The sequence below is a fragment of the Euprymna scolopes genome, chromosome 5, assembly GCF_053919585.1.
Source record: "Euprymna scolopes isolate OS-2025 chromosome 5, ASM5391958v1, whole genome shotgun sequence".
Lineage (NCBI taxonomy): Eukaryota > Metazoa > Mollusca > Cephalopoda > Sepiida > Sepiolidae > Euprymna > Euprymna scolopes.
The window spans coordinates 90984152-91000866 of record NC_136486.1 but is presented as its reverse complement, the minus strand read 5'-3'; the positions used below and the strand labels follow the sequence as shown (position 1 = coordinate 91000866).

The window sequence follows — 16715 nt, the reverse complement described above, 5'->3', positions numbered from 1 at the left end:
AAATTCTATTAAGAAAAATTAAATTTTTAATAAAAATTTCCTTTGTGTCAAGAAAATATTTTCTTATTTATTATGAAATCTTATTACATTTTAAAAAGGGAATTTACTTCATTTATGATAAAATAAAAGATTAAGTACAAGTTTACTTACATGAAGAGGTAAGCGAAGCATTTCTGGTGCTTGATACAATTCCAAATTATCATAACGTATCCGACTAAACAAATGATAACAAACTCCTGGTTGAACTCTCCCTGATCTTTAAGTAGATTCGAAAAAATATTAGATTAAAATTCAAAGCTGTAATATAAAAAAAAGTAATATTTTTTGTACAGGTAAAAAATTTTTTTCATAGATTCCGATATTCAACGATTTCAGCAACCTCTGATACATTCAATTAGACCTATGTCCTGCTCAATTCATATCGAATCTTTAAAACATTTAGTGAAACAAAAAAAGTATATTTTCAATGTCATTTTTGTGTTGGTTTATGCATTGGCAGATCAAACTACAACCATCTTTTGTTCTTCAATGAAACATGAACTAGTAATGTTGATCTTTGTAATAAGAATAAAAGAATTTCATGTTTATATGTAAGTTATCACCCTCCACCCCATAATCAACAAGGTGTACCTGGAGAAGGTCGGAGTTTAACTTGTCTGAATTGTAAGAGAACATCCCAGATGAAAAGCGTAGGTTGAACAATCCAAATATTTTCTATATGGAGATTCATGCAACATTTTTTTTTTAATAAGATAAATATGACCTTTTAGAAAAACTTTAATAGATAGGTAATGCATACTTATATCTTTACAAATAAATACATGTTTCTCATAAAAATTAGTTATGTAGAGTTTTAAAATAGAAATTTTACTTACCGGCCTTTTCTTTGTATCGAATTTGCTTTTGAAATCCAGTTTGTTTTTAGCATTGTCACTGAAGTCAAGGCATCATAGCTTTTCTAGAAAAGAATATTTCTTTGTTTGAAAACATTCAAAAATAGATAATAAAAAAATATAACTTCGCAATATAAATTAGTTTGGAGAGTCGATTTATCACCCCATCAGTCTCCTCCCACTCTTTGCAAAAATCTTCAAATCAATAATCAAGCTAGTGATAGTTCGTCACTTGGGAAACGGACTTAATTCTTAAAAAGTTGTAAAAAAAATAAAATAAAAATACCACTGACCCTAAGTCATAATTGCAACCCTACTCCCCAGATTAGTTGTCATTTTTTTGGTTTACAACTGTAAATTTATTTTTATTACTACTAATGAAATAAATTCTTAAATTAGTTGATTTTTTTTTTTACAAATGTTTTTTTTTTGTTTTCTTTGTAAATACTTTTTAAAAATCCTCACTGTATTTTTTTAAATAAACTAATAGTTTTAAATAAATAGAAATTAAATACACCAATTTCAACAGCTGTTGTAAATAATGAAATTAATAATCCCCCAGTCAAAAATCTCAAACTTTTTTTTGTAATTACTTTTAACAGATATATTTTCATGCCATTTACACATAATTGTCGCCAAAGATTAGAATCTTTTTTAATTCTTTGAAAACTATGTTTTATTTAAATAATAGAATTGTTTTCAAAGTGAACTTTTTGTTAAAAATGAGAATATATTGATTTATTTATTCCCTGATAAAAACATATTGAAACATAAATAATTATTTTCTTTGTTTGAATCAATTATTATTATGTTGGTCACAACATGTATATACAGTATGAAGATTTTTATTAGCACACACAAAAAATGAAAAGGCATTAAAACTTAATAAGAAAAGTTTGTGTTTATTAATTAATGCTGGTAAAAACATTAAAATATGATGTAAAGTTGTTTATAAGTAAACATTTTTAAATAAAAAACAATCCTGACAACTTAATAAGATACATTTTTGATTTAGTAAAAAAAAAACAATAAATTCCACAAAACTTAGTGGTTCTCCGTTTTGTTTTACTTAAAGACAAACAATCAAAGAAAACAAAAAATCCTATGTGAGATGTTCAATAATGTATTTCGGCATTCTTTGTGATATAGGAGTATAGTTTTTATTATATAATGCAGGTAGGTATATGGCATCTATCATAGTGGATTTAATATATGATGACAAAATGTGTGATTAGACTTTCTGGGAGTATATAGGGTACATTAATTGAAGAAAGATGCTTGTTTAATCATATGTATTAAAGGAGCATAGCTATGGAAACAATTTATGTGAAATATGGGGTTTTGCTATGTCAGTATATTTTAGAGGGGGTATCTGAAATTATATCAGAGCTTAAATGAAATATAAATTATTAGGAATAATATAGAGATAATAAATGTGAGGGGATAAATTATAAAGGATACAATATAAAAAGATTTTAGTTGAATAAGATAGAGGATAAACAAATAGTAGAATAAGGGGAGAAAGGAACAAAAAAGTATGGAATGAATAGATATAAAAATATAAGGATTATATAGTGATAATAGATAAGTTGTAAGATACAAAGTAATTAAATATAGGAGAGTAAAAATAGGGGAATAAAATTGATATAAAAAATAAGTGCAAAAATATAAAAATCTAAATAGCCAAGTGACATCAAGAAAAAAAATAAATTAAAAAAACTAAAATGAAAATACGACAACTGAGAAAATACACAGTAGGAAAAAATTCTTGGAGGCAAAGGGTAGAGAGGTTTTGAACATTTTTTTTTTTAGTCCTTGTTGAGTACACAGCAGTATCGAAATATATAAAAAAAACAATAATCCAACAAAACAGACAGGGTCTGTGGAAACAACTGTAATGGACTAATATCTTGAGGTTGTAAAATAAAAAGCACACATATATATATATGACTACTTCATTTAATCACATAAATTAATATACGAAAGTATTATTTTATGCGTAAACTTTTAAGTATTTACTACAACAGTGCTCAATACATAGGTAGAGCTAGGTAGCAAGTTATATATATCTTTATAACTTACTACTATATATATATATATATATATATATATATGCATGTGTATCAAAGAAATAAACATTGAATGTAATTTTTTTTATATTTACCTCTTTTATTTTTCCAGAATCAATAACATACACAACATCATTGATAGTGAGACTGGTTTCCGCTATATTTGTTGACAGAACCTATAGAGTAAGAAAACAAAAACTATTATTCTCTTAAATATCTGTGAAATTGGGATAAAAATGAAAAGTAAAAGTTTCATAATTATACAAACAGAGGGAATTGAATATTTAAAAGTTTAAAATCTATAAAAACTATTTTGAGCATTATAATAAGTTTTTATTAACGATTGTTGAGGATTATCTTTCTTTTTAAAAAAAAAACTAAAGAAATACTTGAATTGTTTGTATTATTCAGACTTGTTTTAATCCTGATTGTAATTTACACATTTAATGCCAACTTTTTTTCAGTTGTATGTTTTTGAACTGAATATTTATGTCAAAATCAAGATTTAAACTGAATCCTTTATTTAGTCAACATAACTGTTAAAGGCATTCAAAGTCACAGTTTGCTGGAGGTTAAAGATTAAATCCCTATTACAGATGACAATAACATAATAATTGACACATCTATCCAACTATGAATGACAGAATGAGAACAATCAACCTCTATTTATTAAATAAAAGAGTTCAGTTCAAAATTCTGTATTTGTTCCAGTTCAGCATAAAAATTCTCAAGTTCAAAAAAATGCATCAAAGGTCAGAGGTTACATCGACTGAAAAACTATGACATTAACAAGCAAGAATAGTAGTTCACATAATCAGACTAATCTAAATTATTAAAATCTTTATCTACAAAATTGCACATATTTCAGTTCTGGATTTTTGAGATGATGGCTGTATTATTAGTATTGCTTGTTTTGATTGGACTATTGGCTGCATCGACCAAAACGTTGCACAAATAACACGCAAGATGAGAACAATAGTCCGATCAAAACAATACATAGAAATATTTGTTTTAAATAAAGAGCTAAAAATACAAACATTATCACATAACATATCTTGGAAATTAGATACTTCTAAAGAGTAATACATGAAAGACTTACAATTTTTCTGATACCAGCTGGAGGTATCTTGAATACTTTTCTTTGATCTGTTGACTGCATACAAGAATGTAAAGTAAACAAAACGTACCTAACAGATAAAAAAAAACAAAAAAAATTAACTTTTTGTTATTTCTTATTAGGAATTTGCAATTAAACTTAATCATTTTTTTTTAAATATTTCATTTATATGCATATACAAAGTAAATCCAATTGGAATATTTATTTTCATGTCAACAGTCAAATTCTCAGTTGAACCTCTTCTCTTATTATCCTAATTATTCATGTGATAGGAATTCTGAATATCTTTTACAATCCAGAGTATTTGTGTTTTATCACTGAAACAAAATTTACTAACCTGAAATGCTTCATTTGCCAATAATTTCTATTTCTGTATATTTTGAGAACTTTTAATTTTTATACAGTGTTATAAGTTTCATTTTTTTATTACTCAAGTTTATTACTATTTACAGGGTGACCCAAAAAAAACAAAAGCTAAATGGAGGCCATCTAGAACATATGCTGTAGAACGGAGAAAAAAAGGCCAAAGACCCTTGTGTTTTGATGTGATGTTTTGAATATAATAAACTAGTTATGACCAAAGTTTCATTTCATTTGGACAAAACACTAAGAAACGGGGCCTAATTAGAGTTAAGGCCCGTTTTTTTTTGGGGGGGGGGTTCACCCTGTATTAGCAACAGTGTTATGTTTTGACTGAGATTTTCAAAATGGAAAAGAATACATTTTCGCTAGTTTAATTTCGCATCGTGCTTAAGCTTACAAATTGAAATGGCTATTGAGAAAAGGCTTGCTTTTATTTTGAAATGAAAAAATGTCACCTGTCATTAGACAGATGACATGATTTCATTTCTAAGTAAAATTTCATTTTACAAAACTTATCATGTGAAATGTAAATGAAAGGTTTTTGGCAAATAAAAAAAAAATTTAATTTTTACTGCATATTTTTTTTTTATTCTATATATTTACTAGCAAGGTGACTCCAATGTTGCCCAGGATTGAATGGATCAACAAATATTCCACACTTTCAATACTTTTGTCATTAAAATCAATGAAATCGATCATTTTTCAATTAAATCAATTGATTGCCTGCTCTAATCAGGAACCCACTGTGAGGAAGCTTCACATGCCTCCCCTACAATGACTTAGTCCATGGTACATTGTAGTTTACATTGCACTGTACAGAACCTACTGTTGATTTTATAAAATTATTCTTATATAATGGCTTGAATTAAAGTTTAAAATGCAAAAGTCAAATATCATGGTTCAATTGTACTCTAAAGAAAAACATTAATTTTGAACGCATCCGTCTTATCAAAGAACCTACTGTTGATTTTATACACTCGTTGCTTATGCTTGCGTGGTTATAAAGTGATAACATCTCAAATGCACTCACAATGTTAGACTGTGTAAGTAGCAATACACATGGCCATTAAAACGCTTTGGATAAACACAGATTTCAAGGGGTTTCTGCTAAAATAGTTATATTTTAAAAACCAAAGCATTTTAAGTCTTCAAAATATCACCGTTTTGTTCAAAAATGAATATACTTTCAAATGAATTAGTAAATAATAACATACATTATATATTTTTAGAGTTTTAAGCAAATAAAGTGATAAAAATGTGAACATCATAAAACAGCATTTTCGGTAAGATTTTGTAACGACCCCCCCCCCTGATTTCTAAACATTCGTACTGTGTTTTAGTGAAGAATTTTTTAATAAAATTTGGAAATTAGCCAAAAGAGATGTCATTTTTAATAATTTCGAGTGTCCGAAATTCATTTGACGACTCGATTTTTGTTGTTAAAAAAAAGATTTCAAAATGATGAGTATTGAAAATTTTGACAAAAATTTTCATCGGACACTCACTATTAAATAAAACAATCTTTTTACTATGTTTATTCGTTAAAAAGATGATTGAAGAGTGTTTTCTCTAGTGGTACGTAGCAATTTAAAAACATATCTGAAAAAATTGTTATGAATTTGAATCAAGACTTCTGTAGTATTAGTGATAGCAGCAGCAGCGATAACATGGCGTAAACAGATGTTTTGTTTTTGTTGTTTATTTTTATTTCAAATCGATTTTTTTTAAATTAAAAATCTGGTTATAAATAAAAATTCTTACATGTTTAGTTAGAGCTATTTTGTTATCAACCATACAAATATTTTTTAAAATTGTGTAGTAGTAAATTTTAAAATATTTTAACAAGTGAAAATGTGAACTATCATTGTTTTGGTTCACGTATACGAACGGTACACACACTTCTAATTTTCGTCCCTTAAAAAATGTTTTCAGTGAATTATTATCAAATGGAAACTAATCTACCGGATTATTAAAAATAAAATAAAAAAATAATCAATATTTAAATATTTGTAGGAGGTGCTCAGTTAAAAAATAAGAACAGTAGGAAAAGACATGAAATGTAATTAAAAATCAAAATAACATTAATTCAAAATTTTTAACAATTTGTCAGCTTTAGCAAAAGCTTGTTTCGTTTTTTTATATTTAAATACTTGATATTTTTCCAAGCATCATGTTTTCTGTTAGAGGGACGTCACTTTTTTTAAATAACATTTATTTTTGTCTATCATAATTCTTGTAAAGTTTCACAATGGGTATCAAACACCCTCTTAAAAAAAAAAAAAAATGCTTAATTCTATGTCTAACCCTAGGTATAAGTGGCAAGCCTCCTCCTAAAACCTTTAACCCTAACAATAACGCTAAGTACAAGTGGCAGAGCTCCCCACTAAACAAACTTCCTCTGTGAGCTCATATAAGCGTAAAAAACATTTAAAGAAAGTGCACATGATTAATCTCCCATAAAAAAATAAATTGGTTAACTGTCCTAAAACACTAAGATCGTCTTGAAATGGTGAATTATTTTACATTTATGTGAAACCAACCTCCACTCTAAATTCTAAAATTGTTTTTGCTTTATTTCTATCAAGTCTTCAGGATGTTCACACATAATTTTCCTTAGCCCTATCATTAACCCGAAGTTAGAGTGGTAACCTCACCACCTTCTTTCTCATAATTACAACAAAGACCCTCTTAAAACCATGCATAATCGCCCTTTAGAAAACAAACAAACAAAAAAACACCCAGGATTTATCTATCATAGGAAAAGGAGGAGTAACTGCCCTAAAACGCTCAAATGATTCAAAATGGAAAATCATTTTACATTAAATTCTAAAATAATTTTTGTTTATCTTTTAAAGTTTTTCAAGTTGTTCACATGCAATTGTCTATAAAGGTAGAATCACATATTTTGGAGAGGTGGTCAGATGGTGGAGGGGTAGCAGAAGGTATTGTTCTACAATAATACCAAAGAAATATTGCAATATATTCATTTTTAACCAATCCTAGATTTCGATTTCAGTTTTTGGCACATAAAATGCATTATAACTAAACTTTGCATTCTCTAACTTCTTTTCTTTTAATGAATACATGGCATTTTTAAGCAATTGCAGCATATTTATGTGCATTTACTGCAGATTATTTGGAAACCATTCATTTCTGGAGATTTTCAGTAGCATATTCAGATTCCTTGCAAAAAAATACACCTATATGGCAAATTTCATTGCTTAGTCTTGTGTTTTAACAAAGATATAGCATGAACTTTACTTATTTACTGAAAAAGTAGTACAAAAATTGTGACAAAATGCATATGGTCTTAAAGAAGGAAAAATATCCAAACACGCAGGGCATAAAAATAGTCATAACTTCCTTGATTTTAATTGGATTTTAAAAATTTAAAAAGATTGTTTCTTAGCTTATCAAGCTCTTTCTATATATACCAAATATTTTAAGCCATTTAAATATCTTCATGTGTATCGCTAGTATAAGGCTTTAGTCAAAATTGGCTTGTTCCTTCTTTAACCAGATTTTTTCGATTGTCGATACTTAGTGGAGGCATTTTGATACAAAACCTATCTAAGAACACTCCCACATACATAAAGTACATTTTTGTGAAATTAAAAAAAAAAAAAAAAAAAAATTAGCCCAGCCATTTTGAAGCCCATAGGGAAGAAGACACATAAAATGTCTTTTATATATAAGTACAAATGTGTTTGTAAGACCTATACTGAGAATAGATGGGGTGATATAAATCTCAAACCATCTAAAATACTGATAGCTTTATAAACAATATTCTGAAATTCACTTAAATATAAAAGTCATAATTAAGCAAATAAAAAAATTGCCTCATTTGGACATGTAGAAATGGAAGAGATTAATAAAAAAAGTTTTTTTTAATTCAACAGGCAATAAAATTTATAGAAAAAAATGTTTTGTTCTTTTGCCAATTTACTGACAGCAGTTAAATGAAAAATAATCACACTTTAACACTACACTGCAAATGAAAAGGACAGTAACTGGGATGGTCAATATCATGATGAACAACAACAATGAAGAGACACTACAGAATCTCCTTCCCTTCAAAAAAGAGGATGGTATCATGACAGACAGATAATCCCACCCTAAATAAGGTTAATATTTTATGATCCAGTGAATAGTAATCCCTCTCTACTATTTTAGTCTATACTAAAGACTATCTTTTATATCACCAGTCAAAATCTTAGCTTAATAATGTAGCATCAAAATTTCTCATGAAGCAATGGACTTTAAAAAAAGTTAAAATTATAACCAACAATAGAATTACCTGGCATTTTCAAATCGCTTATCCTCTGCAATTCTATCTCTCACACTCACGATATCATCATATCCAGGTAAAAATATTAGAATAGCACCTGATAAAACAAAAATCAATTGATATTAAAATAAAAATGATAGCATTAAAGAAATGTATATTAAATTGATCATTTGTTAAAGTACAATTTGATTTACTGTCAACAAATTTCACGTGTGCATTTCTTACATCTACATGACTTTCATAATTATACATTCCATTGTTTTAATCTACATTTTATTGAATATTTATTGAAATCAAAAATAATAGCATAAAATAAAACATTTTTAAATAATTTAATTAAGGCAATGTATTTGCCAGAATGAACATTGTTTTGTTTTTGTTAAACAGTCAAAAAATTTTATTTTTTTAATAACTAGTTAAAAAAAAAAATTAATTTGTCATCCTTTGAAAATTTAAAGCAATTTGGAAGCAGTTAAACTGTGCAATAGAAAGTCATTTTTACTTTAAATTTTGTTTTTAGTGAATCCCCAAGTTTTAAAAATGCAAGTTTTGGAAGTGATCTACATCCAACAATTTTATTAACACAGATTCAAATGACATTACACTAACAAAATTAGTCACACATGATTTAATTATTAATTCAAATAATATAGTATATTATAATAGTTAAAGTAATGTTATAAGACCTATACGTTATATATCAGGTTGACAAGAAAGTTCTTGCAGTTTTTAACTTTTAAATTCAACTGAACATATCTCGGCTCAAACAAAAATTTATTGATCGAAATAAGCACCATCATAAGCAATACACTTTTGCCAACGCAAAACAAGTGTGTTTTTATGTCAGTAGCATAAAAATCTTACAGTCTAGTGGCGATGAAGTCGCTGAAGGAGTTTTTAATATCACTTAGGTTTTTGAAGCATTTCTCACACAGAAAGTTATTGAGATGCTTAAAAAAGTGGTAGTCGGTAGGTGAGAGGTCTGTAGAATATGGTTTCGTAGCCCAATACGTTCAACTTCTGCAGAGTGAGTTTAGCAACATGCGATCAGGCATTGTTGTGGAGGAGAACGGGCCTTTTTCTGTTGCTGGATGTTGTTGTCAAAATTTCTGATGCATTTCATCCGTTTGTCGACAGTACTTTTCCACCATAATGGTTTCGCCTGCATTCCAAAGACTCTAATGGAAGAGACCAGTCGTAGACCACCAAAGTTAGCATAACCTTCTTTTGGTACAACTCTGGCTTTGGAAATGTTGTGGACCAGTTTTGGCAAATAGAAAACAGAATCCTGAACAGAAGCGTGTGCTCTATCCCAACTATCATCAATGGACCTGAGGTAATTTCGTCAGCATCAGACAAAGCCAAACTCTTTGTCAAGAACTTTGCAGCTAATTCTACCCTTTGCGACCAAGGCCGCCAACCCCCAATATTTCCTCCTGTATCAGAAAACACGCTATGTGATATACGTATATCTGTACGTGATGTTGCCAAGCTAATCAAAAACCTTGATTCCAGTAAAGCAACTGGCCCTACCGGTATTCCAATTATAGTACTCAAAAAACTTCAACCTGAACTAGCGCCCATACTTACAAAACTGTTTAAACGTTGTCTTAAGGAGAATAGTTTCCCATCACCCTGGAAAATTTCACCAGTATGCCCTGTATTTAAGAATTCAAGTGATCGCTCATCCCCCTCTCAGTACAGGTCAATAAGTCTTCTGTGCGTCATGAGTAAGTTGCTGGAATCTGTGTTAAATACAGAAGTTATCAACCATCTCAACAAAAATAACCTTAGTGACACTCAATATGGTTTCCATTCTGCTAGATCTACAGCAGATGCGCTTACAGTTATATCTCATAGGATTAGCAAATCTCTCGACGGAGGCTACCTTTCTAGGGCAATTGCTCTTGACATATCTAAGGCCTTTGATAGGGGATGGCATAAAGGTTTACTTCACAAGATCTCTAGCTATGGTATAGCTGGAAAAGTCTTCTCAATTATTAAATCATTTCTTTCTGATAGGTTCATAAAAGTAGTAGTTGAGGGGCAAAAATCAGAAGCTCACAGTATTAATGCTGGTATCCCTTAGGGGTCCATCCTAGGCCCAACTCTTTTCCTGATCTACATTAATGATCTTCCAAATCACATCCTTACATCATTTGTAGACATTTATGCTGACGACACTACCATTTATGGTAGCACATCTAAGACAGTAAACGACCAAGTTCTCTCCGATTCTCTCTCCTCTGATCTTGAGCATGTAGTACAATGGGGAAAGGAGTGGCTGGTTACTTTGAATGTATCTAAAACCAAGCTTCTATCTTTACATCATCAACATTCTGATCCACATCTGGCATCAATTGAAATGAATGGTTCTCGTCTTCAGGAGGCCTCAAGTTTTGACAAGCTTCTGGGCTTGACCATTACTCCTGATCTTAAATGGAACACGTACATCAAATCTGTTGCCAAGGCTGCTGGAAAAATGGTGGGATCTTTCTATCGATCCAGTAGATATCTCACTGCTGATGCAATTCTCTATCTATATAAGAGCCAGGTACGTCAAAGGATGGAATACTGTTGCCACATATGGGCAGAAGCTGCTAGAAAGGACTTGTCCTGCTTTGATAGAGTTAAAAATAGACTTCGTAGCCTCGTAGGAGATGTCCTTTTCTCTTCCATGCAACCTCTATCTCACAGAAGAGATGTTGCGAGTTTGTCTCTGATGTATCGTTACTTTCATGGAAAGTGTTCGACTGAGCTTAAGTCTATGGTCCTCCCTCGCCAAACTTTCACAAGAAACACTCGTCTAGCTGTAAACACTATCAATAATTCCACCCACTCTTTATCTGTGCCTAAACCTAAACGTAGATTCCATGAACAAAGCTTCTTTCTTAGAACTGCACGCCTGTGGAATTGTCTTCCGTTTTCCTGCTTTCGGGCTGACTACAATATGGTTGTGTTCAAGTCTAACATAAATAAGTTCTTGATGAGCCGTTCCATATAAGTTATCAAATTTACCGAATTTTCATTACTAATGATTACTATATCATCCAATTTCTACTGTACACTCTTTAACCCTTATCCTTGAGTGGCCTCTTGGCCTTAATACTGTGGTGATTCCTGTGTAAAAAAAAAAAAAGAAAGAAAAAAAAGCTTCATCGGTGTCTAACCACTGAGCTGAGCATCGCCAGTTGTTGTAAAGAACCCACTTTTCATTGCAAGTCACAACCCATTCAAGAAACGGATTGTTCTTGTTGTGTAAAAGAAGGGAAGATGACACTTCATAAAGGTTTTTCTTTTGGTTGTCGTTCGATGTATGAAGCACCCATTTATCAAGTTTTTTTGTCTTTTCAGTCTCTTTTAAGTGGTTGGAAATCATTGTATATATTATGTCTAATTCAGAAGCAAGTTCTCAAAAAATTATTTAAATGATGTTGCCAACATCCGATGGCCGACCACTACACTCATCTTCAAGACTCATCGCTGCTGCAGAATTTCTTAAACCACCATTGTGCTGTGTATTCAGTAGTGGTTACTGGGTCAAATGCTTCATTGATATTGTAAACTGTTTCAGCAGATTTTTTGGCCTAGCTTGAATTGAAATAAAAAAATTGAGCAAAATTGCTTTTTTTTCCATGTTGTATTCAATGTTCTGAAAAAGAAGACAATTGTTTTAAAACGATTGTAATTTAAATGATCAGATAGGGCGAAAAACGTTTTTTAAAATATATAAAGTAAAGGTATTATAACAAAAACTTATTTGAAAATACACCATTTGAAATCAAAATTAAAAATTCTGCAAGAAACTTCTTGTCAACCGAATAATTACCACATAATTATTTGGAAATTCTAAAGCAATGCTTTAATACAATAGTCAAACTATTCGTTGTTATTGTTGGTATTTATGGCATGTCAACAATTGTAGGATCATTTTGTGCTGAAATGATGCATATTTTTTGCACACAATTTGTAAATTAATTTGAATTTAAAGACGTTTTTACATACAGCATTTGATCTTTCTAAATGATCATTCATTTAGTACTGGCTAGACTCAACATTGCTAAACTTTGGTGATCTTATGAGAACTGGTGTATCAATGTGATTATAGCTGCATTATAAAATGTTTGGCGTAAGTTTTCAGAATAGCATGATGATTAATAAATTGAAGAAATGTGAGCTGTGCTTACCATCAGTTGTTGTTGTGAATATTTTGTGCAAAAGGCAAACAATGAGATCTTTGTCAACTTTATCATCATCAAAACAATGGTGGTAGATATTTAACAACTCACGATCCTGTGGTGACATATTTTCAGACATCTTCACTAAAGCACTTTCAGATGTAGAATTCTCTTCAACTGAATACCTACATGGAAACAAAAGCAATACACTTTCATAATAAATATACATTGATCATGTTGATATCTATTTATGTAAAATTAGGTATGTGTATAGGTTCTTATACCTCTTATACACAGGATTTACTCAAAATAATTGTGATGAATTCTGATGATAGGTGTAGAGTTAGTAATGAAAGTTGAATTTAGTTTTATGCAAAGAGAAGATGGAAGCTCTTAATGAAAATTTAGATATCTCCAATTTTGCTATGAAATTTTAACAATAAGTACTAGGCATCAATTAATAAATATTCAATAAATTTCAGTTTCTTTAAAGTATATTAAAGAGTTTTTTAGGAGATATAATATGGGTGCAAATTCTTATTTGAAAATTCAAATACATATGTGCATTAAGTTTGGTCCATTATTATGAGACACCAATTAAAGAAAATACTCTGGATATTAATTTCTTCTTAAGACCCCTTAAATTTTAAAGGAATCAGTAATACTTACTACAATATTAGCCCTGAGTAGGCTATACTGACTTCATCTAAAGGAAGAAGTTTACAGGGAATATCAAATTCACAAGCAGCTTCTAGCCATATGTACGATCTCATATCTGATCATGGAAAAATAACATAAAGCATCTAACATTTTCAAATGGTCACCCACTAGGTACTGGCTAGCCTCCACATCTCTTAACTTTGATTATCTAGTAAGAACTAGCACATCAATACGATTATATTACATGCCATAAATTTTAGACATTTTTAAAAATAAAAATCATGTTATAAATTTTGCTACAAATTGATATAAAGAGTTTGAACATAAGTTATAGCATTCTATTTTGAAGGACAGAAAAGCGTTGGAAAGTTGTTTTGCTTGCATAATTAATTTTACCTGTCCTTGGATTGATATTTATATAGTTAAGAAATAATTTCATTTCTATATAAATATTATGTCTTTAGCCTAACTAGCAGTTTGGGAAAGGAAAGTTTTGGGACCAAATAAACTGATGAGAGAATTCATATTTTTCATATTAAATTGTGTGACAACTTCTTGTGTTTCTGTGTGAACATGTTTCTTACATACAACATTTTACTTTATTGAAATCAAAAATCTAACAGCGTAAAATACACACATTAAAAAAATTCTATTTAATACGTGAATGATTTAGTAGAATACAAGCAAATTGCCAACCTAAAGCTTTCTAACAATTCCAGGATATCCACTCTTTCAAACTTCTTAGCCCAATCGATGACAGTCCAATCATTTGAAGCTCGAATATTGATGTTAGCCCCAAGATTAAGGAATCGTTCAACAATTTCAAGATAACCACGTCCAGTAGCAATCATCAGAGCAGTAGCACTGGTTTCTGAATGCATGTAGTCCACTAAAATAAAAGACAAAGTTATATTAAATTTTTAGAGAATTGAAATAGGGCTACCCAGCACTAATCAGGATGAGATTTATAATAAAAATTAATACAAAAAGCACACGTAACATATATTGTTAAAATAAAACATTAATGAAGGTGCATGAAAGGAAAGAAATATCTTCTGAATTTCAATAGGCAAACAAATATTACAATATTTTTTTTAATCATTACCTGTTCAAAGGATCATACAAAATCAGAATATGTAAGCTCATAGTGAAAATGCATTTATAAAAACTAATGATGACAAAATCTATCTATACATATCAACTTTATGCCTTGAACAACCAAAAATAATGAACTGAGAAAAGAGAGGAGTTAAGAAATGTTCAAAGGTCTAGACAAGCAAATTGTTATATTAAGAATTAAATCGATGAATCTGACTTGTATTGTTTTGTTGAGATGCCAGATATATGAAGGTTATCAGTTATGCGATTTCCTTCACCAGTTTTACGGTTAGAAGTTAAGTTTTTAGGGATGTGTTCATGGCAGTTTTTGGAGGTTTTAATTTAAGGTGTTTTGTAAGGAGGGAGATATTTTTGAGATGAGTCAGATTGAGAGAAATATTTTCAGTGGAGAAGATTTCCAGGTTTAACAATCAAATGCAAGAAAATGAGGGACATTGTCATATGGTAAACAAAACAAAATAATGGGTTCAAAATGCATATATTCACAAAAGAGATACTTTATATATGTTTAAAATATATGGTTTACTTGAATATTTTTAGAGTTCTTGTCTAGGGGGTTTATTAGCTGAGACATTAGAGGAAGTCTGGATCAATTAATTAAGAGCTATGAGTTTGAGGGATCGGGAAAATCATATTTAAAACTTCTCCGCTCAATTAAATAAATTATACCATTGAAAGTTGTTTTTAAGAGTCAATCTTTTGTTTTTCATATTAGAAGATATTTCAATGATAAGGCTTGGGAATATTTCAAAGTTAAGATTCAATAGATTGACAGACAATAATAAGTCGATGAGTTATGCGTGTAGGTCTGTGTGTCGGTTAATGTTTGCGTGTTGATACAAAATATATTTATTTTTTATTCAGGATAGTACATGCACAGACCATATGTGTACAAATTCGTTTATGCATTTTGATTTTGTACGTCAGTGTATAAATATCAACGCTACAACTACAGTAGAGGTTATTTGTATGCCAAGAATATGTATGTCAATTAATAAAACAGTATTGTGATGACATAGGCTACTGTGAAAAGTTAGGAATCTCACTGACTAATTGAGGACTTATAAAAAAAGATTCCTTGTTTCAAGAGACAACTGTTTCCAATTATTTAATGTCTATAGACAATGAATCAAGAGTATTTTGATTCAATTAGTACCAAATACTTCAACCAAGTAAACATTAAATGTTTCAGAGAACGTCTTTGTTGTTGTTTATATTGCTTGAACAAGTGTGCCAGTGTATTTTTCATAGTTTAAGTTTTAATTAATCAGACAAAGAGAAAATACAATTTTTCCTTAAACATTCAATATTTTGGATAATTCATGCTGAAATCACCAACACTTGAAAATGTGATGTACACAGAAAAATGACTTATGTAATTATATATTTTGCATGTCTGTAACTGAAACTACATCATTACCTACATCACAATTCCCTCTACATTTCAAATAATGTTATTTTTAAAATTTTAATCATCCAGAAACAACCTATATACTCATCACTGTGCATGCTGAATGTCACAAATGGAGAATGACATCATAGCTGCCATTCATTTTTTATGATGTCATCCATTTTCAAATACAATCAGAAAAGAGAGGAAGAGGAGATAGAGAGGGTGAAAGGAGAGAATGAGAAAGAGTGACTTATTCAAAATTTACACATAAAATCATTACACACAAAGTAGTGACGTCATCATTTTGTGTGTTTACAATAGTTTGGGTCAATTTCTATAGAACATCATTTATGCAGAAATTTATGAATAAATAAAATGTACAATGGATAAAAAACAATATAACACTTACCTTTTATAAAACAAATAGATTTTTAATAACGAACTACACAGACGATAAAATTAATTTTAACCTGTTCTGTTGATACAAGTATCTAAACATAATGTCGCTACAGACCTCCATACTTTTTTGGAAAAAAAAAGCATAAATTTTGATTATCACCTCTGTCATTTTAAATAATCAAATCCAAACAAATTTTTTTTTAGTCGATTTTGCTTTTGTAATTTTTATTATCTCA

General features: G+C 29.7%; 1 protein-coding gene across 1 annotated transcript in view; it reads right to left on the bottom strand.

Moving 5' to 3' along the window:
* LOC145276923 (3'-5' RNA helicase YTHDC2-like) overlaps positions 1-16715 on the bottom strand; it is a 101008-nt gene that overhangs the window by 38452 nt on the left and 45841 nt on the right. Inside the window, exons 13-19 of the mRNA XM_080128396.1 lie at positions 14265-14457; positions 12918-13093; positions 8740-8827; positions 4062-4149; positions 3058-3138; positions 876-958; positions 151-256 (exon numbers count right to left, since the gene is read on the bottom strand). Of these exons, the coding sequence (XP_079984522.1) occupies positions 151-256; positions 876-958; positions 3058-3138; positions 4062-4149; positions 8740-8827; positions 12918-13093; positions 14265-14457 (815 nt within the window). The remainder of the gene's footprint in view (positions 1-150; positions 257-875; positions 959-3057; positions 3139-4061; positions 4150-8739; positions 8828-12917; positions 13094-14264; positions 14458-16715) is intronic.